This window comes from Pristiophorus japonicus, chromosome 1 (assembly GCF_044704955.1).
Source record: "Pristiophorus japonicus isolate sPriJap1 chromosome 1, sPriJap1.hap1, whole genome shotgun sequence".
In the NCBI taxonomy this organism is placed as follows: domain Eukaryota; kingdom Metazoa; phylum Chordata; class Chondrichthyes; family Pristiophoridae; genus Pristiophorus; species Pristiophorus japonicus.
This window is the reverse complement of record NC_091977.1, coordinates 236,054,566-236,081,977: the sequence shown is the minus strand read 5'-3', so window position 1 is coordinate 236,081,977 and position 27,412 is coordinate 236,054,566. Positions and strand designations below refer to the sequence as shown.

General features: G+C 44.4%; 1 protein-coding gene across 1 annotated transcript in view; it reads left to right on the top strand.

The window, feature by feature from the left end:
- grin3a (glutamate receptor, ionotropic, N-methyl-D-aspartate 3A) overlaps positions 1-27,412 on the top strand; it is a 269,256-nt gene that overhangs the window by 86,512 nt on the left and 155,332 nt on the right. The window contains exon 2 of the mRNA XM_070870795.1: positions 6,027-6,625. Coding sequence (XP_070726896.1) covers positions 6,027-6,625 — 599 coding nt within the window. The remainder of the gene's footprint in view (positions 1-6,026; positions 6,626-27,412) is intronic.

Sequence of the window (27,412 nt, the reverse complement as noted above, 5' to 3'; positions counted from 1 at the left end):
TTCTACCCGCATCTAACCTGTCCCGTCCCGTCAGAATCTTATATGTTTCTATGAGATCCCATCTCATTCTTCTAAACTCCAATGTATAAAGGCCCAGTTGATCCAGTCTCCTCATATGTCAGTCCAGCCATCCTGGGAATCAGTCTGGTGAACCTTCGCTGTACTCCCTCAATAGTAAGAACGTCCTTCCTCAGATTAGGAGACCAAAACTGAATACAATATTCCAGGTGAGGCCTCACCAAGGCCCTGTACAACTGCAATAAGACCTCCATGCTCCTATACTCAAATCCCCTAGCTATGAAGGCCAACATACCATTTACCTTCTTCAGCGCCTGCTGTACCTGTATGCCAACTTTCAATGACTGCTGAACCATGACACCCAGATCTCGTTGCATCTCTCCATTTTCCTAATCTGCTGCCATTCAGATAATATTCTGTCTTTGCGTTTTTGCCCCCAAAGTGGATAACATCACATTTATCCACATTATACTGCATCTGCCATGTATTTGCCCACTCACCCAACCTGTCCAAATCACCCTGCAACCTCTTAGCGCCCCCCTCACAGTTCACACCGCCACCCAGTTTAGTGTCATCTGCAAACTTGGAGATATTACACTCAACAATCTTAACAATCACACTGCACATTATTCAAGATTATGTCTATCTCAGCCTTGATTATATTCAACGTCGCAGCTTCCACAGCTCCCTGAGGCAGCGAATTCCACAGATCCACAACCCTCTGAGAGAAGAAATTTCTCCTCATCTCAGTTTTAAATGGGCGGCTCCCTCTTAAATATATTCTAAGATTATGCCCTCTAGTTCTAGTCTCCCCTATCAGTGAAAACATCCTCTCTGCGTCCACCTTGTCAAGCCCCCTCCTAATCTTATACGTTTCGATAAGACCACTTCTCATTCTTCTGAATTCCAATGATTAGAGGCCCAACCTACTCAACCTTTCCTCATAAGTCAACCCTTTCATCTCTGGAATCAACCTTATGAACCTTCTATGTCCAGCCTCCAAAAGAAGTATATATGGAAACCAAAACTGCATGCCACAACTTCAAGGTGTGGTCTCACCAATACCCTGTACAACTGTAGCAAGACTTCCCTGCTTTTATACATCATTAATTTTGCAATAAAGGCCAAGATTCCATTGGCCTTCCTCATCATTTGCTGTACCTGCATACTAACCTTTTGTGTTTCATGCACAAGTAACCCCAGGTCCCACTGTACTGCAATCTTTCTCCATTTAAATAATAACTTGCTCTTGGATTTTTGTTCTGCCAAAGTGCATAACCTCACACTTTCCAAAATTATACTCCATCTGCCAAATTTTTGCCCACTCTATGTCCTTTTGCAGATTTTTTGTGTTCTCCTCACACATTTCTTTTCCTCCCATCTTTGTATTGTTGTCAAACTTGGCTACGTTACACTCGGTCCCTTCCTCCAAGTCGTTAATATAGATTGTAAATAGTTGGGGTCCCAGCACTGATCCATGCGGCACCCCACTGGTTACTGATTGCCAACCCGAGAATGAACCATTTATCCCGACTCTCTGTTTTCTGTTAATTAGCCGATCCTCTATCCATGCTAATATATTATTCCCAACCCCATGAACTTTTAACTTGTGCAGTAACCTTTTATGTGGCACCTTGTCAAATGCCTTCTGGAAGTCCAAATACACTGGTTCTCCTTTATCCACCCTGTTTGTTACATCCTCAAAGAATCTAGCAAAAATTGTCAAACCTGACTTCCCCTTCATAAATCCATGCTGACTCTGCCTGACTGAATTTTGCTTTTCCAAATGTCTTGCTACTGCTTCTTTAATAATGGACTCCAGCATCTTCCCAACCACAGATGTTAGGCTAACTGGTCTATAGTTTCCTGCTTTTTGTCTGCCTCCTTTTTTAAATAGGGGTGTTACATTTGCAGTTTTCCAATCTGCTGGGACCTCCCCAGAATCTAGGGAATTTTGGTAAATTACAACCAATGCATGCACTATCCTTGCCGCTACTTCTCTTAAGTCCCTAGGATGCAAGCCATCAGGTCTCGGGGATTTATCCACCTTTAGTCCCATTATCTTACTGAGTACCACCTCCTTAGTGATTGTGATTGTGTTAAGTTCCTCCCCCCCCTATAACTCCTTGACTATCTACTGTTGGAATATTATTAGTGCCCTCCACCGTAAAGACTGATACAAAATATTTGTTCAGCGTTTCTGCCATCTCCATGTTCCCCATTACTAATTCCTCGGCCTCGTCCTCCAAAGGATCAACATTTACTCTAGCCACTCTTTTCCTTTTTATATACCTATAGACACTCTTGCTATCTGTTTTTATATTTCGTGTTCCTTTACTTTCTTCCCTTTCTTAATCATTTTTTTCGTCATTCTTTATTGGCTTTTAAAAGTTTCCCAATCTTCTGTCCTCCCACTAGTTTTGGCCACATTGTATGCCCTAGTTTTTAATTGGATACCGTCCTTTATTTCTTTAGTTAGCCACAGATGGCTATCTTTTCTCTTAAGCCCTTTCCACCTCACTGGAATATATTTTTTTGAGAGTTGTGAAATATCTCCTTAAATGTACACTACTGTTCATCAACCATCCTACACTTTAATCTATTTTCCCAGTCCACTTTAGCCAACTCAGCCCTCATACCTTCATAGTCTTCTTTATTTAAGGTCACAGAAAGCCGTGAGCTGCTACGTTCTGAAGGAAAAGTTCAAGATTGCAACGTTACTGTACATAATTCACATGATACATCTGGGTGACTCACTTGTAACCATTCACATTAAGGATACACACTGTCACAGTGGGAAGGATAATTCTAAGACCATAGGCTGATACTCGCTCCCTGTTTACTGGCAGAAATGGAGCATTAGCGCCAGGGAAGTTGGAATTCAGAACTTGCCACCCTGCTCCTGCTGACAGCCACGCTGCTTGTTTCCTGCCCGATGGAATCGGATACATGAAAATTTACCCATACCTTTGAAGTTTACATCTGAATTCTATCTGGATTTCACTAATCTCGGGGAGTGATGCATGCTTTATTCCCGGAGAGAAAATATCTCTGATATTTATTTCATTTTAGATTAAAATCTAGGACAGGACAAACATTCATAAATCACTGTTTAGGCCTTAGCTGGAGTATTGTGCCCAATTCTGCACCCTACCCTTCAAGGCCCTGTGGAGGAGATTTACTAGATTGGTACCAGGGATGAGGGACTTCAGTTATGTGAAGAGACTGGGAAAGCTTCTGGAATTGTTCTGCTGAAAGCAGAGAAGGTTAAGGGAAGATTTAATAGAGATGTTCAAAATTATGAAAGGTTTTGATAAATAGGGAGAAATTGTTTCCACTTGCAAGGGGTCAATAACAAGAGGACAGATTTAACCTAATTGTCAAAAGAACCAGGGGGAGATGAGGAGAAATTTGCTTACTCAGCAAATTTTTATGATCTGGAATGTGCTGCCTGAAAAGGTGGTGGAAGTAGCTTCAGTAGTAACTTTCAAAAAGGAATTGGACATGGACTTGAAAATGAAAAATGTGCAGGGCTATGTAGAAAGAGCAGGTGGGTGGGACTAATTGGATAGTTCTTTCAGAGATCAGGCATGATGGTACAAATTATCTCCTTCTGTGCTGTATGATTCTAGGACAACCTGGGCCTCCCGTCCTTTTGGAATGGAAAACTAATGGGTACAAGACAGCTTCTCTATCCTAAGAAACCTTTTTATGGCCTCTGAAATCAAAAGCTGTTGTACTTACAAAGGCAAAATCTCATTGGTAGGAATACTCGCTTATTAACTTGCTAAAAATCACTTCTGTATTCTTGGAACTGATTCTGTTAAATAAAAGGATTAACCTTTCTTGATAGTCTCTGTCTCAAAGGTATGTGCTTCGTCCTTGAAAGGATTGGAAGCAGGAATTGTAGGAAAAAATTTTCACTGTCCCTTTGGACTGTCTGTTTTATGGTTCATAGCTGACTCCATATTGGTAATCGTTTCTGTTTCTATGGTGATGAGGACGAGTTCTAACTGTAATTAGAATCTAGTTTTTAACATACTTTTCCCTAATTCTAACAGAGGAGAAATAAGGCTACATTAATAAAATGATAAGTTAGCAATCTTAATATTAATAATATTTCACTTGTCTCGGAGTGATGCAAAGCTTAATGCTGAAAATTAGTCAAAGGGATTTATAGTTGGTTATGTTTCAACAACTTGCAAAGGTTCGAGCTTCCCACAGATAGCTCTTGTTCTTTTTCCTGGCTTTCCTAGCAATAAATGCATTTTTACAATAACCAGGCCACAGGTCACGCATTCCCAGTTCTGCAGAAAGTCAAATATAGTGTGTTTTTGCAGAAAGTAGCTTTTTGAGAAAAGCTTGGGGTCATTTAACTTTGGAATATCTTAATCCCTCAAAATACCATATTCTTATAGAATGAGTAATATTATTCAACTATCATGCCACCTGTAAGGCATTAGATACCAGAAGGAACAATGCCTATTATACCCTCCACCCCATTTTGATGATTGAATATTCACTTGCTCATGTTGTTCGAACTCCTCACAAAGGGCTCAATTTTGGCCCAGCCCGTTTTTTGGCGCACTTTTCTCCGTTCAGAAGTGCGCCGAAAAATTTCCTTCCCACTTTGGCCGCTGACCGGCCTCCTCCCTGTGGTCGCGCAGCGTGGCCAGTCGAGTCAGGGGTGGAGTCAGTGTCCTGCGCCGGAAACAGTGCCGGGACATCTGCACATGCGCAGTGGAGTGCCCGCACATGCACAGTAGCTCCTCGCCCCCAGTCTCTCCGTGTCTTGCTGCAGCCGTTGTGTGGGACCCGATGCCGACCAAATGTTGTTGTGAGTAGGAGTAGTTGATTTCAAGCTTTATTCATCTAGAAATCGCACCGGGAGGCCACTCGGCCAGGGCTAGGGGTGGGCGGGCACGAGAACTGATAGAAATCATCCAGGCAGGAGCACTATCAGTTCTCGTGCCCACCCCTAGCCCTGGCCGAGTGGCCTCCTGGTGCGATCGATCCAGTATAATCATTGCCAACAAATAGTTGTTTAAATTAATTGTGAGATTAGGGCAATTTAATTCAACAATCTTTTACTTCTTTTATTTTTGTAGTTTAAGACTCATGAATGCTTCTGTTGTATAGTAAATTAACTTTGCGAAGTTAATTTATGATGTCCTGTATAGCTGTTTGATCCTATTCATATTCTTTAGTCATTAAGTTTCTTTATTAGTGATCAAACTAAATTTTAGTCTTTTGAAACTCACTTGGCCAGGGCTAAGGGTGGGCGGGCAGAAGAACTGATAGTGTTCCTGCCTGGATGATTTCTGTCAGTTCTGCTGGCCTCCTGCCCCTATTCCAGGCCGAATGGCCTCCGATGTACCTACCTGCGCTGATTTCTTAACTCTGAGCAAGGGTTTTCTGAAGTGGCCACATAAGCTGGCCTAAGTAGATTTGGAGTAACTACTAACTGGCCAAAGTTGCCTAAATGGGCAGAACTGGCGTAGGTGGCTGGTAACACCCCCTTTTGAGTAAAAAAACAAAACTAAAAAAATCATAACTAACTCATTTACACTGGTGCAAATTAAATGTGCAAAATGGGGATTTTTAAGTTTCGCCAGAAAAACAAAGTTACTCCAAAAACAATGGAGCAACACCTGGCCAAAATTGAGCCCAACGAATGGGGAAGACTAAATCTAAGGTAAGTAGTCCAATAAATTACTAATTTAAAGATTTTGAAACGTTACTTTTTCTACATCAAATACCCATTTCTACAGATTCTGACTTGTTGCAGATAATTAAAACGTGAATGACATGCACGTATGCAATTAATGATGTGGAATGCCAAAAGGGTGTTGTTGCTTTTAAAATAGCACTAATGTAAATGCACAAAAAAAAATCACAATGCAAGTTTGTGTTGATAGTTATTCAGAAAATCGAGTCTACATTTCTGAAAATTGTATTATTCTGTTTAACATCTTGCACTGATTTGTTCTTTTTATCTGTTAATACAGAATCCCCTCCATCTGCAGATGAGCCTAGAAAATTCTCATCCTACCCATGCAGATATACTTATCTTTCTCCTGACAATGAATAGCTGGTATGATGTCAGCCTGGTTTTGTGCCAAGAGTGGAATGTGACCAATTTTCTCAGTCTTTTGTACAACAACTCCAAATTTCATCTTGGAACCATTTTCAATATCACTTCAGACAGCGATGATGAGGACTTTCTAATTTATTTACAAGAGTACTTGGACACAGTCAAAGAGGCATCATTGTCCATTGTTACATTTGGCTGCGGCATTGAGCATTTCCAAAAGATTTTTCAGTTAGCGGCGAACTATGGATTAATACTGCCGGAACACCATTGGATTCTAGGTGACTCTCAAAATGTGGAGGAGTTGAGAACTGAAGGGTTACCTATGGGTTTGTTAGCACATGGTAAAACGACGCAGCCTGCTTTCCATAACTATGTGCAGGATGCAGTGGAGCTGATAGCCAGAGCTATAGCCACTGCAACCTATGTCAGGCCAGAGCTGGCTCTTATTCCAAGTACAACAAACTGCATGCACTGGGAAGAAATGAATATAACGTCAGGGCAGTTTCTTTCAAGGTAAGGCTTGCTGTTTTGAAGAGTATGATTGGTAATGGAGCCAGTGTTTCATAATAGTCATCATTACAGGCCAAATACAATTTTACATTTGAGCAATTTTATAGTTGTAAGGAAATTCAATGGGTTGTATTAACATCATGTTGAAAACCAGTATCACGCCACTGTATTATCAGTCAGTAGTCACGTGATCCTTCTGAGGGTAATTACAGTGCTGCTGCAGAGATCGATTAGGAACCAAGTCAAAAGTTTAAATCAATCCAAATTAAGATGACTTAGGTATATCACCCAAAATCAAAAATTTGAGCCAAATTGATTTGATTTAGACTATATAGCCTGATCTAATGAAGAAAGTATTTGCATTTAAATAGTGTCTTTCACATCCTCGGGATGCCCCAAGGTGCTGCTCAGTCAATGAATTACTTTTGAAGAGTACTTACTGTTATGAAGAGGACTGCAGCAGCCAATTGCTCATGGCAAGGTTCCACAAACAGCATTGAGCTAAGTGACCAATAATAGGGTGAATTTCCATTTTCAACGCCTCAGATAAAATCTGGCAGAGCAGATCACCTGCCCATTGTGGAATCCATCCAATTATCATGCCACTGAACTCGATGGAATAAAAATCGGGTGGGTTCTAAAAGGGGTGAGCATTCCTGCTCCCCCAGTTTCTCACCCAAGTGGTGAAGATAAAAAAATTCCCAATCTTTGTTTGGTGGTGGATAACTGCGGGCCAGGACACCGGGAGAAATTCTCCTGCTCTTCTTCAAATAATGCCATGGAATCTTCCACATTCATCTGAACAGGCAAGAAGGCTTCAGTTTAACATCCCGTATGGAAGATAGCACCTCTGACAATGCAGCACTCCCTTCAGTGCTGCACTGAAGTAACAGAATCATAAAAATTTACAGCACAGAAGGAGGCCATTTGGCACTTCACGTCTGTGCCAGCCGACAAAGAGCTATCCAGCCTAATACCACTTTCCAGCTCTTGATCCGTAGCCTTGAAAGTTACGTCACTTTGAGTGCATATCCAAGTACTTTTTAAATGCGATGAGGGTTTCTGCCTCTACCACCCTTTCAGACATTGAGTTCCAGACCCCCATCACCCTCTGGGTGAAAAAAGTTCTCCTCAACTTCCCTTTAAACCTTCTGCCAATTATTTTAAACCTATGCCCCCTGGTTATTGACCTCTCTGCTAAGGGAAATAGGTCCTTCCTATCCACTCTATCTAGCCCCCTCATAATTTTATACACCTCAATATAATCTCACCTCAGCCTCCTCTGTTCCAAAGAAAACAACCCCAGCCTATCCAATCTCTCCTCATGGCTAAAATTCTCCAGTCCTGACACCATCCTCGTAAATCTCCTCTGTATCCTCTCAAGTGCAATCACATCTTTCCTGTCATGTGGTGACCAGAACTTAACGCAGTACTCTAGCTGTGGCCTAGCTAGTGTTTTATACAGTTCAAGCATAACCTCGCTGCTCTTCTATACCTCAGCGAACAAAGGAAACAGAGAAACATAGAAAAATAGAAACTAGGTGCAGGAGTAGGCCATTCGGCCCTTTTGAGCCTGCACCACCATTCAATAAGGTCATGGCTGATCATTCACCTCAGTACCCCTTTCCTGCTTTCTCTCTATATCCCTTAATCCCTTTAGCCGTAAGGGCCATATCTAACTCCCTCTTGAATAGATCCAATGAACTGGCATCAACAACTCTCTGCGGCAGGGAGTTCCATAGGTTAACAACTCTCTGAGTGAAAAGGTTTCTCCTCATCTCAGTCCTAAATGGCCTACCCCTTATCCTAAGACTATGTCCCCTGGTTCTGGACTTCCCCAATATCGGGAACATTCTTCCTGCATCTAACCTGTCTAGTCCTGTCAGAATTTTACATGTTTCGATGAGATCCCCTCTCATCCTTCTAAACTCCAGTGAATACAGGCCCAGTCGATCCAGTCTCTCCTCATATGTCAGTCCTGCCAGCCCGGGAATCAGTCTGGTGAACCTTTGCTGCACTCCCTCAATAGCAAGAACGTCCTTCCTCAGATTAGGAGACCAAAACTGAACACAGTATTCCAGGTGAGGCCTCACTAAAGCCCTATACAACTGCAGTAAGACCTCCCTGCTCCTCTACTCAAATCCCCGGCTATGAAGGCCAACATACCATTTGCCTTCTTCACCACCTGCTGTACCTGCATGCCCACTTTCAGTGACTGATGAACCATGACACCCAGGTCTCGTTGCACCTTCCCTTTTCCTAATCTGCCGCCATCCAGATAATATTCTGCCTTCCTGTTTTTGCCCCCAAAATGGATAACCTCACATTTATCCACATTATACTGCATCTGCCATGCATTTGCCCATTCACCTAACCTGTCCAAATCACCCTGAAGCCTCTTAGCGTCCTCCTCACAGCTCACACCGCCACCCAGCTTAGTGTCATCTGCAAACTTGGAGATATTACACTCAATTCCTTCATCTAAATCATTAATGTATATTGTAAAGAGCTGGGGTCCCAGCACTGAGCCCTGTGGCACTCCACTAGTCACTGCCTGCCATTCTGAAAAGGACCCGTTCATCTCGACTCTCTGCTTCCTGTCTGCCAACCAGTTCTCTATCCACGTCAGTACATTACCCCCCCCAATACCATGCGCTTTGATTTTACACACCAATCTCTTGTGCGGGACCTTGTCAAAAACCTTTTGAAAGTCCAAATACACCACATCCACTGGTTCTCCCTTGTCCACTCTGCTAGTTACATCCTCAAAAAATTCCAGAAGATTCGTCAAGCATGATTTCCCTTTCATAAATCCATGCTGACTTGGTCCGATCCTGTCCCTGCTTTCCAAATACACTGCTATTTCATCCTTAATGATTGATTCCATCATTTTTCCCACTACTGATGTCAGGCTAACCGGTCTATAATTACCCGTTTTCTCTCTCCCTCCTTTTTTAAAAAGTGGTATTACATTAGCTATCCTCCAGTCCATCGGAACTGATCCAGAGTCGATAGACTTTTGGAAAATGATCACCAATGCATCCACTATTTCTAGGGCCACTTCCTTAAGTACTCTGGGATGCAGACAACCAGGCCCCGGGGATTTATCGGCCTTCAATCCCATTAATTTCCCTAACACAATTTCCTGCCTAATAAGGATATCCTTCAGTTCCTCCTTCTCACTAGACCTGCTGTCCCCTAGTACAATGGAAGGTTATTTGTGCCTTCCTTCGTAAAGACAGAACCAAAGTATTTGTTCAATTGGTCTGCCATTTCTTTGTTCCCCATTATAAATTCACCTGAATCTGACTGCAAGGGACCTATGTTTGTTTTCACTAATCTTTTTCTCTTCACATATTTATAGAAGCTTTTGCAGTCAGTTTTTTATGTTCCCTGCAAGCTTCCTCTCGTACTCTATTTTCCCTATCTTAATTAAACCCTTAGTCTTCCTCTGTTGAATTCTAAATTTCTCCCAGTCCTCAGGTTTGTTGCTTTTTCTAGCCAAATTATATGCCTCTTCCTTGGCTTTAACACTATCCTTAATTTCCCTTGTTAGCCACCTTCCCCGTTTTATTTTTACTCCAGACAGGGATGTACAATTGCTGAAGTTCATCCATGTGATCTTTAAATGTTTGCCATTGCTTATCCACCGTCAACCCTTTAAGTATCCTTTGCCAGTCTATTCTAGCCAATTCACGCCTCATACCGTCGAAGTTACCTTTCCTTAAGTTTAGTACCCTAGTTTCCGAATTAACTGTGTCACTCTCCATCTTAATAAAGAGTTCTACCATATTATGGTCACTCTTCCCCAAGGGGTCTCGCACAACAAGATTGCTAATTAGTCCCTTCTCATTACACATCACCCAGTCTAGGATGGCCAGCTCTCTAGTTGGTTCCTCGACATATTGGTCTCGAAAACCATCCCTAATACACTTCAGGAAATCCTCCTCCACCACATTGCTACCAGTTTGGTTAGCCCAATCAATATGTAGATTAAAGTCGCCCATGATAACTGCTATACCTTTATTGCACACATCCTTTATTTCTTGTTTGATGCTGTCCCCAATCTCACTACTACTGTTTGGTGGTCTGTGCACAACTCCCACTAGCGTTTTCTGCCCTTTGGAATTCCGCAGCTCCACCCATACCGATTCCACATCATCCAGGCTAATGTCCCTCCTTACTATTGCATTAATTTCCTATTTAACCAGCAACGCCACCCCATCTCCTTTTCCTTTCTGTCTATCCTTCCTAAATGCTGAATACCCTTGGATGTTGAGTTCCCAGCCTTGGTCACCCTGGAGCCATGTCTCTGTGATGCCAATTACATCATATGTCTCCGTGGTGCCAATTACATCATATTCCAGGTGAGGCCTCACTAAGGCCCTGTACACTGCAGTAAGACCTCTTTGCTCCTATACTCAAATCCCCTCGCTCTGAAGGCCAACATACCATTTGCCTTCTTCACTGCCTGCTGTACCTGCATGCCAACTTTCAATGACTAATGGACCATGACACCCAGGTCTCATTGCACCTCCCCTTTTTCCTAATCTTCCGCCATTCAGATAATATTCTGCCTTCATGTTTTTGCCACCAAAGTGGATAACCTCACATTTATGCACATTATACTGCATCTGCCATGCATTTGGCCACTCACCTAACCTGTCCAAGTCACCCTGCAGCCTTTTAGCGTCCTCACAGCTCACACCGCCAGCTTAGTGTCATCTGCAAACTTGGAGATATTACACTCAATTCCCTCATCTAAATCATTAATGTATATTGTAAATAGCTGGGGTCCCAGCACTGAGCCCTGCGACACCCCACTAGTCACTGCCTGCCATTCTGAAAAGGATCCGTTTATCCCGACTCTCTGCTTCCTGTCTGCCCTGAAAATATCCCTTCTGCCTTGTGCATGAAACACAAAATGTTAGTATGCAGGTACAGCAAATGATCAGGAAGGCCAATGGAATCTTGGCCTTATTGCAAAGGGGATGGAGTATAAAAGCAGGGAAGCCTTGCTACAGTTGTATAGGATATTGGTGAGGCCACACCTGGAATGCTGCATGCAGTTTTGGTTTCCATATTTACGAAAGGATATACTTGCTTTGGAGGCTGTTCAGAGAAGGTTCATAAGGTTGATTCCAGAGATGAGGGGGTTGACTTATGAGGAAAGATTGAGTTGGTTGGGCCTCGACTCATTGGAATTCAGAAGAATGAGAGGTGATCTTCGCGAAACATATAAGATTATGAGGGGGCTTGACAAGGTGGATGCAGAGAGGATGTTTCCACTGATAGGGGAGACTAGAACTAGAGGGCATAATCTTAGAATAAGGGGCCACCCATTTAAAACTGAGATGAAGAGAAATTTCTTCTCTGAGTGTTGTGGATTTGTGGAATTCGCTACCTCAGAGAGCTGTGGAAGCTGGGACAGTGAATAAATTTAAGACAGAAATAAACAGTTTCTTAAACGATAAGGGAATAAGGGGTTATGGAGAGTGAGCAGGGAAGTGGACCTGAGTCCATGATCGGATCAGCCATGATCGTATTAAATGGTAGAGCAAGCTCGAGGGGCCGTATGACCTACTCCTGCTCCTATTTCATATGGTCTTATGTTCTTATCTACCTAGCCTGCTACTTTCAGGGATCTGTGTACCTCCACTCCAAGGTCCCTCCTTCTCTACACTTCTCAGTATCCTACAATTTATCTTATATTCCCATTCCTTGGTAGCCTTCCCCAAATGCATTACCTCACACTTCTCCAGATTGAATTCCATTTGCTACTTTTCTGCCTATCTGACCAGCCCATTGCTATAATAACATAAGAAATAAGAGCAGGAGTAGGCCATTTGGCCACTTGAGCCTGCTCCGTTATTCAATAAGATCATGGCTGATCTGATCATGGACTCAGCTCCACTTCCTTGCCCGCTCCCCATAACCCTTTACTCCCTTATCGCTCAAAGATCTGTCTATCTCTGCCTTAATCTTCCTGCAGTCTACAACTTTCGTCCTCACTATCAACCACACGGCCAACTTTTGTATCATCTGCAAACTTCTTAGTCGTTCCCCCTATGTTGAAGTCTAAATCATTGATATATACCACAAAAAGCAAGAGTTCAATTATTGAGCTCTGCGGAACCCTCCTCAAAAAATTCAGTCGTTAGTCAGACATGACTTTCCCTTAAATCCATGCTGACTGTCCTTGATTAATCCGTGCCTTTCTAAATGATGATTAATATTGTCTTTCCCACATTACAACAGTGAGTACACTCCAAAAGTACTTTATTGGCTGTAAAGTGCTTTGAGACGTGAAAGGCACTTTATAAATCCAAGTCTTTCTTCAGAATTTTTTCCAATAATTTGCCCAGCACCGAAGTTCGGCTGTCTGGCCTGTAATTACTTGGTCTATCCCTTTCTCCCTTTTTAAACAATAGTACATTAGCAGTCCTCCAATCCTCCGGCACCACACCTGTAGCCAGAGAAGATTGGAAAATGATGATCAGAGCCTCTGCTATTTGCTTCTTTTAACAGCATGGGATACATGTCATCCGGGCCTAGTGGTTTATCTACTTTCAAAGATGCTAAACCCTTTGATATTTTCTCTCTCACCATGTTCATCTCATTTAATATTTCGCACTCCTCTTTAATTATAAATGTTTGCATCATCCCTCTCTGGTGATTGGTGAGTAGTTTTTCTTTTTTCTCTTCTATATCAGTGAGTAACTTTTAACATTGTTGTTGCCAATTTAAGTGTATCTAAGGGTTAAGTCATGGCAGGAGAGCTTGGTCGGGTGTTATGCTCCTCCTGTACCATGTGGGAACTCAGGGACGACACCAGTGTCCCTGACGACTATATCTGCAGGAAGTGTATCCGCCTCAAGCTCCTGACGGTCCGCGTTGCGGAGTTGGAGCTGAGGGTGGATTCACTCTGGAGCATCCACGATGCTGAGAATGACGTGAGTATCACGTGTAGCGAGTTGGTCGTACCACAGGGAAAGGGTCCACAGCCAGATAGGGAATGGAAGACCAACAGGAAGAGCAGTGCAAGGAAGGTAGTGCAAGAGTCCCATGTGGTCATCCCCCTGCAAAACAGATACACTGCTTTGGGTACTGTTGAGGGGGATGACTCATCAGGGGAGGGCAGCAGCAGCCAAGTTCTTGGCACCATGGCTGGCTCTGCTGCACAGGAGGGCAGGAAAAAGAGTGGGAGAGCAATAGTGATTGGGGATTCAATGGTGAGGGGAATAGATAGGCGTTTCTGCGGCCGCAACCTAGACTCCAGGATGGTATGTTGCCTCCCTGGTGCAAGGGTCAAGGATGTCTCGGAGCGGGTGCAGGACATTCTAAAAAGGGAGGGAGAACAGCCAGTTGTCGTGGTGCACATTGGTACCAACGACATAGGTTAAAAAAAGGGATGAGGTCCTACGAAACGAATTTAAGGAGCTAGGAGCTAAATTTAAAAAGTAGGACCTCAAAAGTAGTAATCTCGGGATTGCTACCAGTGCCACGTGCTAGTCAGAGTAGGAATCGCAGGATAGCGCAGATGAGTACGTGGCTTGAGCAGTGGTGCAGCAGGGAGGGATTCAAATTCCTGGGGCATTGGAACCGGTTCTGGGGGAAGTGGGACCAGTACAAACCGGACGGTCTGCACCTGGGCAGAATCGGAACCAATGTCCTCGGGGGAGTGTTTGCTAGTGCTGTTGGGGAGGATTTAAACTAATATGGCAGGGGGATGGGAACCAATGCAGGGAGACAGAGGGAAACAAAAAGGAGGCAAAAGCAAAAGACAGAAAGGAGATGAGGAAAAGTGGATGGCAGAGAAACCCAAGGCAAAGAACAAAAAGGGCCACTGTACAGCAAAATTCTAAAAGGACAAAGGGTGTTAAAAAAACAAGCCTGAAGACTTTGTGTCTTAATGCAAGGAATATCCGCAATAAGGTGGATGAATTAACTGTGCAAATAGATGTTAACAAATATGATGTGATTGGGATTACGGAGACGTGGCTCCAGGATGATCAGGGCTGGGAACTCAACATCCAGGAAGGATACAATAAAAGGAAAAGGAGGTGGGGTAGCATTGCTGGTTAAAGAGGAGATTAATGCAATAGTTAGGAAAGACATTAGCTTGGATGATGTGGAATCTATATGGGTAGAGCTGCAGAACACCAAAGGGCAAAAAATGTTAGTGGGAGTTGTGTACAGACCTCCAAACAGTAGTAGTGATGTTGGGGAGGGCATCAAACATGAAATTAGGGGTGCGTGCAATAAAGGTGCAGCAGTTATAATGGGTGACTTTAATATGCACATAGATTGGGTTAACCAAACTGGAAGCAATACGGTGGAGGAGGATTTCCTGGAGTGCATAAGGGATGGTTTTTTAGACCAATATGTCGAGGAACCAACTAGGGGGGAGGCCATCTTAGACTGGGTGTTGTGTAATGAGAGAGGATTAATTAGCAATCTCGTTGTGCGAGGCCCCTTGGGGAAGAGTGACCATAATATGGTGGAATTCTGCATTAGGATGGAGAATGAAACAGTTAATTCAGAGACCATGGTCCAGAACTTAAAGAAGGGTAACTTTGAAGGTATGAGGTGTGAATTGGCTAGGATAGATTGGCGAATGATACTTCAGGGGTTGACTGTGGATGGGCAATGGCAGACATTTAGAGACCGCATGGATGAACTACAACAATTGTACATTCCTGTCTGGCGTAAAAATAAAAAAGGGAAGGTGGCTCAACCGTGGCTATCAAGGGAAATCAGGGATAGCATTAAAGCCAAGGAAGTGGCATACAAATTGGCCAGAAATAGCAGCGAACCCGGGAACTGGGAGAAATTTAGAACTCAGCAGAGGAGGACAAAGGGTTTGATTAGGGCAGGGAAAATGGAGTACGAGAAGAAGCTTGCAGGGAACATTAAGACGGATTGCAAAAGTTTCTATAGATATGTAAAGAGAAAAAGGTTAGTAAAGACAAACGTAGGTCCCCTGCAGTCAGAATCAGGGGAAATCATAACGGGGAACAAAGAAATGGCGGACCAATTGAACAAGTACTTTGGTTCAGTATTCACTGAGGAGGACACAAACAACCTTCCGGATATAAAAGGGGTCGGAAGGTCTAGTAAGGAGGAGGAACTGAGGGAAATCCTTATTAGTCGGGAAATTGTGTTGGGGAAATTGATGGGATTGAAGGCCGATAAATCCCCAGGAGCCTGATGGACTGTATCCCAGAGTACTTAAGGAGGTGGCCTTGGAAATAGTGGATGCATTGACAGTCATTTTCCAACATTCCATTGACTCTGGATCAGTTCCTATGGAGTGGAGGGTAGCCAATGTAACCCCACTTTTTAAAAAAGGAGGGAGAGAGAAAACAGGGAATTATAGACCGGTCAGCCTGACATCGGTAGTGGGTAAAATGATGGAATCAATTATTAAGGATGTCATAGCAGTGCATTTGGAAAGAGGTAATATGATAGGTCCAAGTCAGCATGGATTTGTGAAAGGGAAATCATGCTTGACAAATCTTCTGGAATTTTTTGAGGATGTTTCCAGTAGAGTGGACAAGTGAGAACCAGTTGATGTGGTATATTTGGACTTTCAGAAGGCTTTCGACAAGGTCCCACACAAGAGATTGATGTGCAAAGTTAAAGCACATGGGATTGGGGGTAGTGTGCTGACATGGATTGAGAACTGGTTGTCAGACAGGAAGCAAAGAGTAGGAGTAAATGGGTACTTTTCAGAATGGCAGGCAGTGACTAGTGGGGTACCGCAAGGTTCTGTGCTGGGGCCCCAGCTGTTTACACTGTACATTAATGATTTAGACGAGGGGATTAAATGTAGTATCTCCAAATTTGCGGATGACACTAAGTTGGGTGGCAGTGTGAGCTGCGAGGAGGATGCTATGAGGCTGCAGAGCGACTTGGATAGGTTAGGTGAGTGGGCAAATGCATGGCAGATGAAGTATAATGTGGATAAATGTGAGGTTATCCACTTTGGTGGTAAAAACAGAGAGACAGACTATTATCTGAATGGTGACAGATTAGGAAAAGGGGAGGTGCAAAGAGACCTGGGTGTCATGGTACATCAGTCATTGAAGGTTGACATGCAGGTACAGCAGGCGGTTAGGAAAGCAAATGGCATGTTGGCCTTCATAGCGAGGGGATTTGAGTACAGGGGCAGGGAGGTGTTGCTACAATTGTACAGGGCCTTGGTGAGGCCACACCTGGAGTATTGTGTACAGTTTTGGTCTCCTAACCTGAGGAAGGACATTCTTGCTATTGAGGGAGTGCAGCGAAGGTTCACCAGACTGATTCCCGGGATGGCGGGACTGACCTATCAAGAAAGACTGGATCAACTGGGCTTGTATTCACTGGAGTTCAGAAGAATGAGAGGGGACCTCATAGAAACGTTTAAAATTCTGACGGGGTTAGACAGGTTAGATGCAGGAAGAATGTTCCCAATGTTGGGGAAGTCCAGAACCAGGGGACACAGTCTAAGGATAAGGGGGAAGCCATTTAGGACCGAGATGAGGAGGAATTTCTTCACCAAGAGAGTGGTGAACCTGTGGAATTCTCTACCACAGAAAGTTGTTGAGGCCAATTCACTAAATATATTCAAAAAGGAGTTAGATGAAGTCCTTACTACTAGGGGAATCAAGGGGTATGGTGAGAAAGCAGGAATGGGGTACTGAAGTTGCATGTTCAACCATGAACTCATTGAATGGCGGTGCAGGCTAGAAGGGCCGAATGGCCTACTCCTGCACCTATTTTCTATGTTTCTCTGTTTCTATGTTTTGTGAAGACAGACACAAAGTATTCATTCGATTTGGGAGAACATATTTGAGGGAACATATTGTTCTAAACCCTCACTATCTCCTCCTTAAATGCCTCCTGCTGCTCTGACACTGATTTACCCTCAAGCAGCTGTTTCCAGTCCACTTGCTAAATCATATCTCAGCTTTGTAAAATTGGCCTTTCCCCAATTGAGAACTTTTACTCCTGGTATACCTTTGACCTTTTCCATAACTGCATTAAATCTAATCACTGCCACAAAAATGCTCTCCCACCCATCCACCTGCTCAGCTTCATTCCCCGAAACCAAGTCCGGAACCGCCCCTTCTCTTGTTGGACTTGCTATGTACTGGCTAAAAAAGTTCTCCTGAATGCATGTTAAGAATTCTGCACATTCTGTACCTTTTACACTGATTCTATTCCGGGTAATATTCAGGTAGTTGTAATCCTCTACTATTGCTGCTCTATTGCTTTTGCAATTCTCAGAAATTTGCCTACGTATTTGCTCTTCTCTCTCCCTGACTATTTGGAGGTCTATAGTACACTCCCAGTAGTGTGATTATCCCTTTTTTGATCTTCAGTTCAATCCATATGGCCTCATTTAATGATCCTTCTAACATATCATCCCTCCTCACAGCTGCAATTGTTTCTTTAACCAATATTGCGATCCTCCCTCCTTTTTATCCTCTTCTCTTTATTGTCTGAATACTCTGTAACTAGGAATGTTGAGCTGCCATTCCTGCCCTTCTTTCAGCCATGTTTCAGTAATAGCTATAATATCATACTTCCACGTGTCTGACTATGCCCTCAGCTCACCTGCCTTATTCACTAGAATCCTTGCGTTGTATATACCATTAAGCACTGCTGAAAGCTTTTTGTTGTCTATTTTCTAGCCTTTGTTTCGTCTGCCTTCCAAACTCACTTACTAATTTTTGCCTTCCATTTCCAGCTTTGCTCCTCTCCCTTCTGAATCTACGTTCAGGTTCCCATGCCCCTGCCAAGTTTGTTTAAACCCTCCCCAATAACACTAGTAAAACCTCCACCCCTGGCCCCCCGGCGAGGATATTGATCCCGGCCCTGTTGAGGTGGAACACGTCTGGCTTGTACTGCTCCCACCTGCCCCCGAACTGGTCCCAATGCCACAGGAATCTAAAGCCTTCCCTCCTGCACTATCTCTCCAGTCACACATTCATCTCCTCTTTGCTCATACTAATCGGGAGTAATCCAGAGATTACTACATTTGAGGTCCTGCTTATTAATTTCATCTCTCTTTCTACCTATGTCAGTAGCAGCGATATGGACCATGACCTCTAGTTGTTCATCCTTCCCCCTCAGAATGCCCTTCAGCCGTTAAGTGGCATCCTTGACCCTGGTGCCAGGGAGGTAACATACCATCCTAGAGTCACGTCTGCGGCCACAGAAATGCCTGTCGGTTCCCCTAACTATTGAATCCCCTATCACTATTGTTTTCCTGCCTTCTTCCTCCTCCAAACCCCGCTCCTCCCCCACTCCGCCACCACTGTACAGCTGAGCCACCCATGGTGCCATGGATTTGACTCTGGCTGTACTCCCCAGAGGAACCATCGCCCTCACCAGTATTCAGAACCGGTTAGAGAGCGAGATGCACTCAGGGGACTCCTGCACTACCTGCCTGGTCCTCCTTGTCTGTATGATCCATTCCCTCTCTACTTCCACACTGTTAAACTACGGGGTGACCACCTCTTGAAACGTGCTATCCATATAGCTCTGAACCTCGCAGATGCACTGCAGTAACGCCAGCCGCTGCTATGCTCCGAAACCCAGAGCTCGAACTCTTCCAGTTGATAACACTTCCTGCACAAGTGGTTGTCCAGGATACAAGAAGCATCCAGGCCTTCCCACATGGCACAGGATGTGCATTCGACGGGACTGAGTTGCCCTGCCATGCCTCTATTTATTAGAATATTAACTAAACTTCTTAGTTTAACCCACTGCTCTAGCTTAGAGAGAAAAAAAAATATTTACTCAAGTTTAACAAGAACCACTGAGATACTAAACACAAGTAACCTACATATTAGATATCTAGCTACTTAACTTTGAGTCTTTGGGTTCTGTAGCTCCACTTCTCCTTTTGAGTTGGATGTGAGAAACCGCCGTCCTCCGCTCCACTGAATTCCTACTATCACTAAATTCTTCCACTCTGCTTGCAATCCACTCCGATTGCGATTCACCCAGCTCTGTCTCCCAGCTCTGTGCTCAAGCTCTGTATTATGTAATGCGGCTTGAACCCGCAACCGTCTGACTCACAGGCGCAAGTGCTATCACTGAGCCAAGCTGATGCTTGCCACTAATAAAAAAAAAAAGTCTGCCCACATGTATATCTCTAGAATTTTCCAGTTCTTGGCAATTCTATACATTCGGCATTGAATTAGGTACATAGGTGTTTCATTGTGGGCTTTGTAACATAAGCTGGAAGGAAATAATGATCAAGTGGTTCTAACCTTTCTGCATCTGGTTTCCAGAGGTTTGAGGGCAACCTGTCCAATTTCCTTTGTGCTTTAATGGTTAGTGTCTGATCAGTCCATTGTCACTGTTGGTCTAGTAGGTGTTTCATGCATTTCCATCGATATTAATTTTCCAATCAGTTTAGGAAGGTACTTTTGATTTCACTTAAACTGTACAAAACTTTTAAGAGAGCTCTGCAATGCAGTGAAACTCGCCAGTATTGTGTCATGGTTGGCTTGTCAACTGCATGACATCTTTCATTTTTAATGGAACGTAGTGGTTTTCAAAGCCATTGCTTTTAACTTTTTGTGTTGTCATCCAGATTCAGTAGATCGGCATTTCAAAAGTCCATTAGAGAATCGGATGTTTGAAATCCATTCATCTCAACATTCCCTTTAATTTTCATAACTCGCAAATGAGCGGTTTTGCATTTTAGATGTTTTGCATTTTCAAATCAAATGCACATTAAAGCCAACATTTTCTGTCAAGTTGGAATTGGCTCCATGGCTATATTGTGCCCAGTGCAAGAATATGTGTATTGACAGGTAATTTAGATTGAAAAGGCCACTCCAGAGACTTGAGCACATAATATAGACTGACATTCTCAATGCAGTACTGAGGCTCCGCTGCATTGTCGGCTGTGCCGTCTTTCAGATGAGACTGAGGCCCCATTTGTGCTCTCAGGTGGACGTAAAAGATCCTATGGCACTATTTCAAAGAAGAGCAGGGGAGTTCTCCCCGATGTCCTGGCCAATATTTATTAACCCTCAACCAACATCATTTCTGCAGATGATCTGGTCTTTATCACATTGCTGTTTGTGGGAGCTTGCTGTGTGCTAATTGGCTGCCACGTTTCCCAATATTACAATAGTTGCTGAACTGACTGTAAAGCGCTTTGGGATGTCCTGAGGTCATGAAAGGCACTGTATAAATAGAAGTATTTTTTTATAGCTATCCGACCTACATGAAGGAAACTTGTAAAAAGTGGCCCGGGGAAACCTGCCATTGATTGAGTCTGCACCAGCTTCAGATTCTGCTGTCAGACAATTTCAATGGGAAAATAATGGTTTGGTGTTGCTCCAGTAACTTTGAAAGAATACTTGCATAAGACAAATGTTGGGTTGGAATAATTTGGACAGTGCATGCTATCAAGGAGATCGTGTACCTTTTTAATAGATGGAGAATTATGTGTGACATGAATTTGATGCTCATTGCGATTACAGTATCGCCACATTTCCTAATGGCCTTCGGCGTCAGTCATAAATCACCGTATGCTGTGTCAACCTATTTCCTGCCATGACATGGCTAGAATGTTAAGTAATTTTTAGTGCTGTTCTTTTAAAATGGATGGCTGAAATACACATTGAATTTGGACTTTGGCCAATCGTCAATGGATTTATTTTTCTTCCGTACATTTAAACAGTGCTGTGGTGTTTATGGTCAAATGTATTGCTCTGTCATTTTTAACGTAAATGAAATAGCAAGCTGTAATTTTAAACTTGACGACAAAGGATATTAAAATCCAAACCAGCCATCGGCAGGTTCGTTCAGCAAACCTTGCTGATCTTTTGAGTATGCGCCACTGACGGAGAACCTTGCTTGCTGCCAATGCGTCTCAGGAATTGGTGGGCATGCTGCCCATGGTGTCCCATCCATTAATTGTAATGAAAAGGAAAACTATGAATGGTGGCCCATAATTTCTCCATATGCGCATCCTGCAGACCAGGCTCCCTGCCAGAAGACCAAACTTGTAAAACTAGCCCCTCAGCAAGTGCATAGTCTGCTGCAACCAGGCAGCACTTCATTGCATTAAAAAAAAAGTTGTTAATTGCATCCTACGCTACAATACTTTGACCTTAAGATTGAAAAGGGTAAAATGGAAAAGGTAAATCAGGTGCTGCCAGGTATAGGTTTTTTAAAGCCTTCGGGCTAGAAATTGCCTTTGTTCCTCTTAGGGGCGGAAACCTTCTGGGGCCAGAACTTCCTGTGCTCGGCCTGGAAGTCCCACCTCTGACATGGAATTGGGCTGTACCCCCCTCAAAGGAAGCAGAGCGCTGTCTTTGGTAGTGCGGCGCGGTGCCCAGCGCCACACAGAGCAGACCAGCCCTACGTGGATGCTTCGTGTAGCTCTAACGCGCTACAATGTCCATCCCGTTCCATTGGAGGGGAGGGCTGCTGCACACTTCAGAGGCCCTTTGGTGCCTGCCACTGGGCCACCAGGGATGCGATCGACTGGGCCAGCAGCCCAGCATCCAAAACAAAGTGCCGGGCTGCACGATGGCGGTCCGGTCAACCCAGGAGTCGGCCAACAAATAAAGATGGTGGCCCGGGTCGCTAAAGGTCTCCCCTTTAAAGGGGCGCCCCGGCAGCGGATGTCTGCCAGCTTCACAACCCGCGAAGCTAAGGTTGACATCCGCCTGCCCCGACAGGGCAGAACGGAGTCAAAGCGGGAGGGGTAGGCACGCATAGCGATGACGTCATCGCGGTTGTGTGCCAGCCCGGGGCGCTAATTCGGGGTTTGGCTCTGCCAGGACAGTGCTCCCCCCAATTTTGCATAGGCAGTACCACCCCCTCCCCCGGGCAAGAATGCTATTGCGTCCCGTTACCGTCCCCAGAGGTGCTAACGGGGCTATACAAAGGAGCAATTTTGCCCCATTATGATTTTCAAAGGAATGAAAGAATGGAGGTGATCAAGAGTTCCACTGTTTAGTAGGGTGAGTTAAGAGTAGGAAACGATGGCATGAGGTTGTGAGTAGGCAGAAGGGTATTTGTAGCATAGGTAGAGCAAAAGAGGAACTCAGTCAGAGTACCACTGATTAATAAAATAACTGGTTAACAAAATGATGGAGCGAGAGAGATTGAAGGCTTGAGGTAAGTGAAGGGTCACATATCAGATGATAAAGATTTTTTTGGACCAGGTCTAGAAGGGAGAGAAAATTGTTTTTAAAAAAAATCACGTCCCAGATATGGGATAGCATTCAAGCTTTGGATGGTCTGGAGCTTTGTATCGAGTTTATAGTTATTCAGTTATGAGGTAGTTCTGAGGGAGGGCTGCATTGTTGGAGGTGCCATCTTTTGGATAAGATGTTCAACCGAGGCCTTGTCTACCCTCTCAGGTGGATGGAAAAGATCCCATGACACTATTTCGAAGAAGAGCATTGGGGGGTATCTGCTATGTCCTGGCCACTATTTATCCCTCAATCAACATCACTAAAACAAGTTATCTGATCATTACCACATTGCTGTTTTTGGAAGCTTGCTGTGCGCAATTTGGCTGTGTGTTTCCTACATTATAACACTTCAAACAGCACTTCATTGGCTGTAAAGCGCTTTGGGATGTCCTGAGGTTGTGAAAGGCGCTATATAAATGCAAGTCTTTTTTTTCCAATCAAAAAGAAGTGCTTAACAAAAAAGAGTAAACCAAGCTTCTTGGAGGCAACTATATTTGTGGTCAGAGGAAATAATTAGGCCAAGAATGTCATCATTTGAAGAAGGACTAAGGGGTCAAAATTGATGGGCTTACCGCCAACTTCCATCGAGTTTTCTCAGCAGTTTCCACGTTTTTTCAGCGCTCTCCCCTCTGTGGGAGATTGGTGAGGCCCTTACGCCAGCAGTTTGGAAGGACCGCTGGGGAGCGTCCACCAGTGTGCAATGCCGGAAAAAATACTCCCGCCCGTTCCCGCCCGCGATTCACCCGAGTGGTCCTCCGCCCCTGCAGGAGAAAAGACCGCCGCGTTCAATTGACAGTCAGAATTTCAGTTAAGAGGCACAGATAGAATATTTTGGAATGCTATCCAAGGCCTCCAATAAGCAGGTCTTACCTGGATGGAAGGTATAAGACTCGCAAGAAAAGGTAAGTGAGATTTTTTTTTAACTTCTTTTGCAGCGATTTTGTGTTAAAGGGTCCTCTGAAGGTTTTGTGATTTTTTTTTTTGTTATTTTTTGAACCTTTTTTTTTGTGCATTCCCTCCTCCCTAGGTCCGACTCCAGCCTGGGCGTAACTTTCTCCAGGATTCCATTTGCCCCCCAGAATCCCCCCTACCACCCAGAATCGGCGTGTAACACCCATTTTTGCCGCCGGGTGCTTTTTTCCTCCTTTTTTGACCAAAGTTCCTCCCAAAGTATCATCAGGATCTCTTTTCGATGGTCTTTTCGACAGTAAATGGGCGGAACTTGCCTTTGATCAATTTTGACCCCTTAGAGTCGAGCCATTAAAGGTAATAGGTGGTAGCTGTTGGTTAGAGTTGAGAATTGTCAAGTGACTGTCTGAAGAAGTGAATGAAACCAGAGTTTGCTTGCCCATTGCAGGCTAAGAAGAAGACTACAACTTGTATTTATATAGTGCCTTTAACGTTGTAAAATGTCTCAAGGTGCTTCACAAGAGCCTGATCAAACAAAATTTGACACCGAGCCACATAAGGAGATGAGGACAGGTGATCAAAATCTTGGTCAAAGAGGTAACTTTTAAGGAGCGTCTTGGAGGAGAGTGAGGTGGAGCAGTTTAGGCAGAGAATTCCAGAGCTTAAGGCCTTGGCAGCTGAAGGCATGGCCGTCAATGGTGGAGCGACTAAAATCAGGGATACGCTATAGTCCAAATTGGAGGAGCACAGATATCTCGGAGGTTTGTAGGGCTGGAGGAGGTTACAACAGTCGGGAGGGAGCGAGGCCATGGAGGGATTTGGAAACAAGGATGAGACTTTTAAAATCGAGGCATTGCCATTAAACTGCAAGAGAAATGGGGACTGTGAGTGCTGAGATCATGTGAACTGAAAGAAGTTGATGATCATGGAGTGGATGAAGTTAGTTGATGACTGGAAAAGAATAGTGGGGGTGAAATTGCCCGCACGCCGATTGGGGCGGTAAACTTCTGGGGCCGGCACTTTTAGCGCCCGGTGCGCAAGTCCCGCCCCCGACGGGGAATTGCCCTTACCACCTCTGAAAGGAAGTGGAGCACAATCTCCCACGCTTTGCTTCCTTTAGGGACAGGTCCCGGGACTCTACTGGGATGCTGAGGGAAGCACTACGTGGATGCTCCACGTAGCACTGGCGTGCTTCAATGCCCCTCCCCAGCGCTGAAAGGGGAGGGATGCTGCTCACTCTGCAAGGCCTCTGATGGCCACGAGGGCAGTATGCGACCGAACCAGCAGCCCAGCACCTAAGAAGGAGTGCCAGACCACACTCTGGCCGACATCATCGAGCCGACCCGAGAGTCGGCCAACAAAAAAAGATGGCGGCCGGGGTGCTGGCGCCCTGCCCTTAATCACCACCTCGAGCGGATGTCCGCTAGCTTCACAACATGTGGATATCCATCAGCTTCGCAATACATGAAGCTGGCATTACCATTCACCCACGCCAGCCTCACTGCCCGCGAGGCGTTAAAGGGTCAGCACGGGGTGATGAGGGGCTGCTGCTTAAGGCATCATCGCCAGTTGCACGGCGGCCCAGGGTGCTAACCGTCAGCGTCTCTACAACTCCCGGGCAATTTCCTGGGAGGCGGTAGTGCCCCCCCTCCCCGCAGGCAAAAACTGCCTTACACCCCGTTAGCGCCCCCTGGACTGACTGAGCTATAAAAAGGGGCAATTACGTCCCCAGTTAATTTAAAGGGTTGCTTCATCAACTACCGTAGAGTAGAGATACGGTGATCCAAGATGAAACTAAGTGGCCCCAAACATCACTTTAGTTATAATGTATACAAAACCAGATCCTATCAAAGGTTTTGGAGATTTCCACAGCAACATTGAAAGGTTCAGCAAAAGTGTTCAAGAGCAGAGTTCGACTGAAAATCATACAGGTAATCATGGTTTAGGATTTCAAGGTGATTAATCAAGAGTCAACAGCAGTTCCCGTAAATTGAGAGAGGATTTATAAAAATCGCAGTGGTGATCGGGGTGGGGGTTTAGATTTGGGGTCAGAAGGAGCACGCCTGCACCTCCTGGCTCCACATGCAGGTATGTAAATCTAAATAACTTACTTTGTAGGTCACGGGCGTTCCCAAGGGCTGGCTTAGAGCTAGTGTGTGATTCCTCAGAGCAAATCAGTCTTGCAATGGTGGCCTCCCACAGGGTTCTGTCCTGGCACCCATGTTATTCAACGTTTACACCAGTGACCTACCCAAAATAGAGTCCCGCAAGTTCATATACACTGAAGACATTGCCTTGCCACGCACAACATGAATCTGTCCGTAACCGAAGAAACTCTGACCAGTGATTTACAGAGGCTGGAGGTCTACTTCCGCCGATGGCAACTTCTGCCAAACCCGCAAAAGAATGCCACCTCGACATTCCACGTCAACACCCATCAAGCAAACCAAGCTTTAAAAGTCTCCTTTTGCAGCGGAGAGCAAAAAAATCCCCCAAAAAACCCTCCTATTTAGCTAAAGAGTACAGTCAACTTGATCCAGAAACTCACAGATCCACATGGGGTGTAGACACTCAAACCCTCTGTACGGCAGCACTCGCCCTGGTGTACTCTACAGTGGAGTACTGCTCTCCGGCATGGCTGTCAAGTCCGCATGTCAAATCCATTGATGTGCAGCTGAATTCTACTATGAGAATTATCACCGGCACGCTTTTATCGACACCAAAGCTCGTGCTTGCAAACATCGCACCACCACACCAATGCTACAAATGCAGCCTCCAGAGTGTAGGGTGCTTATTTTTCACTCTACTCTTATTCTTAGACCTCAGAACTTATAGGGGAAAGGACAACATGTGGCACAAAATTTAGGCTTAACACAGTCAGTTTTATTCCGCAAAAAACGACTAAAACTATAGGACTAGACTTCTGAGAGAAATCGACTGAAAACTTACAAGCACCCTTCCTGGCTATAGCTACTGTAGGTCCGTGGTCATTGGTCCCATGACTGGTTGGTTCTTCTTCTGGCCGTTCTCTGCAGTGCCATTCCTTCTGTATACATTTTGTACCTCACTTTGCTTTGGTACCCCTCTTCCGTTTCCCGCTGGACGGTGGAGTAACCACTGAGCTACTTCTAGCCCGACTGATGGAACTGGTCGATTCGTAGTCTCCTCATGGTCTCCTGAGCTGCTTCTAGCTCGCATATTTATATTCACATTATGACTGATTCCCCCACCACTGCGGTTTTGATAATGTGTGTGTATCAATACATTGTTTTGTGGTCCCCTTGGTTGATTGACTGCAATAATGGACTCGTCTGTTTTCCCATTTACACACTGAGTCTACAAGGCTCAAGTTGATTTCTCATCTTAACACCTCGTTCCCAATAAATGTGCACTTGGTGTGGTTCCTTTGTTGTCCGGTCTTTTTACAGACTTGGTGTCTCCAGTGGGCTTGTTTTTTTCTCACCCTGGTCAATCAAGTTCAGGGCCTCACATAACAACTCCATTGTTGTTATGCATCAAGTCAGTTTTGGTTCCTGACCACAGAATGTCCTTAATTGCCCAGCTTAATTCCAAAAGCTTGTATTAATGAATTTTTAGTTCCTGGTCTACTTCTGTCATTTTCTGAAGATTAGTAACCTTACAAGAGAATACAACTTCTACA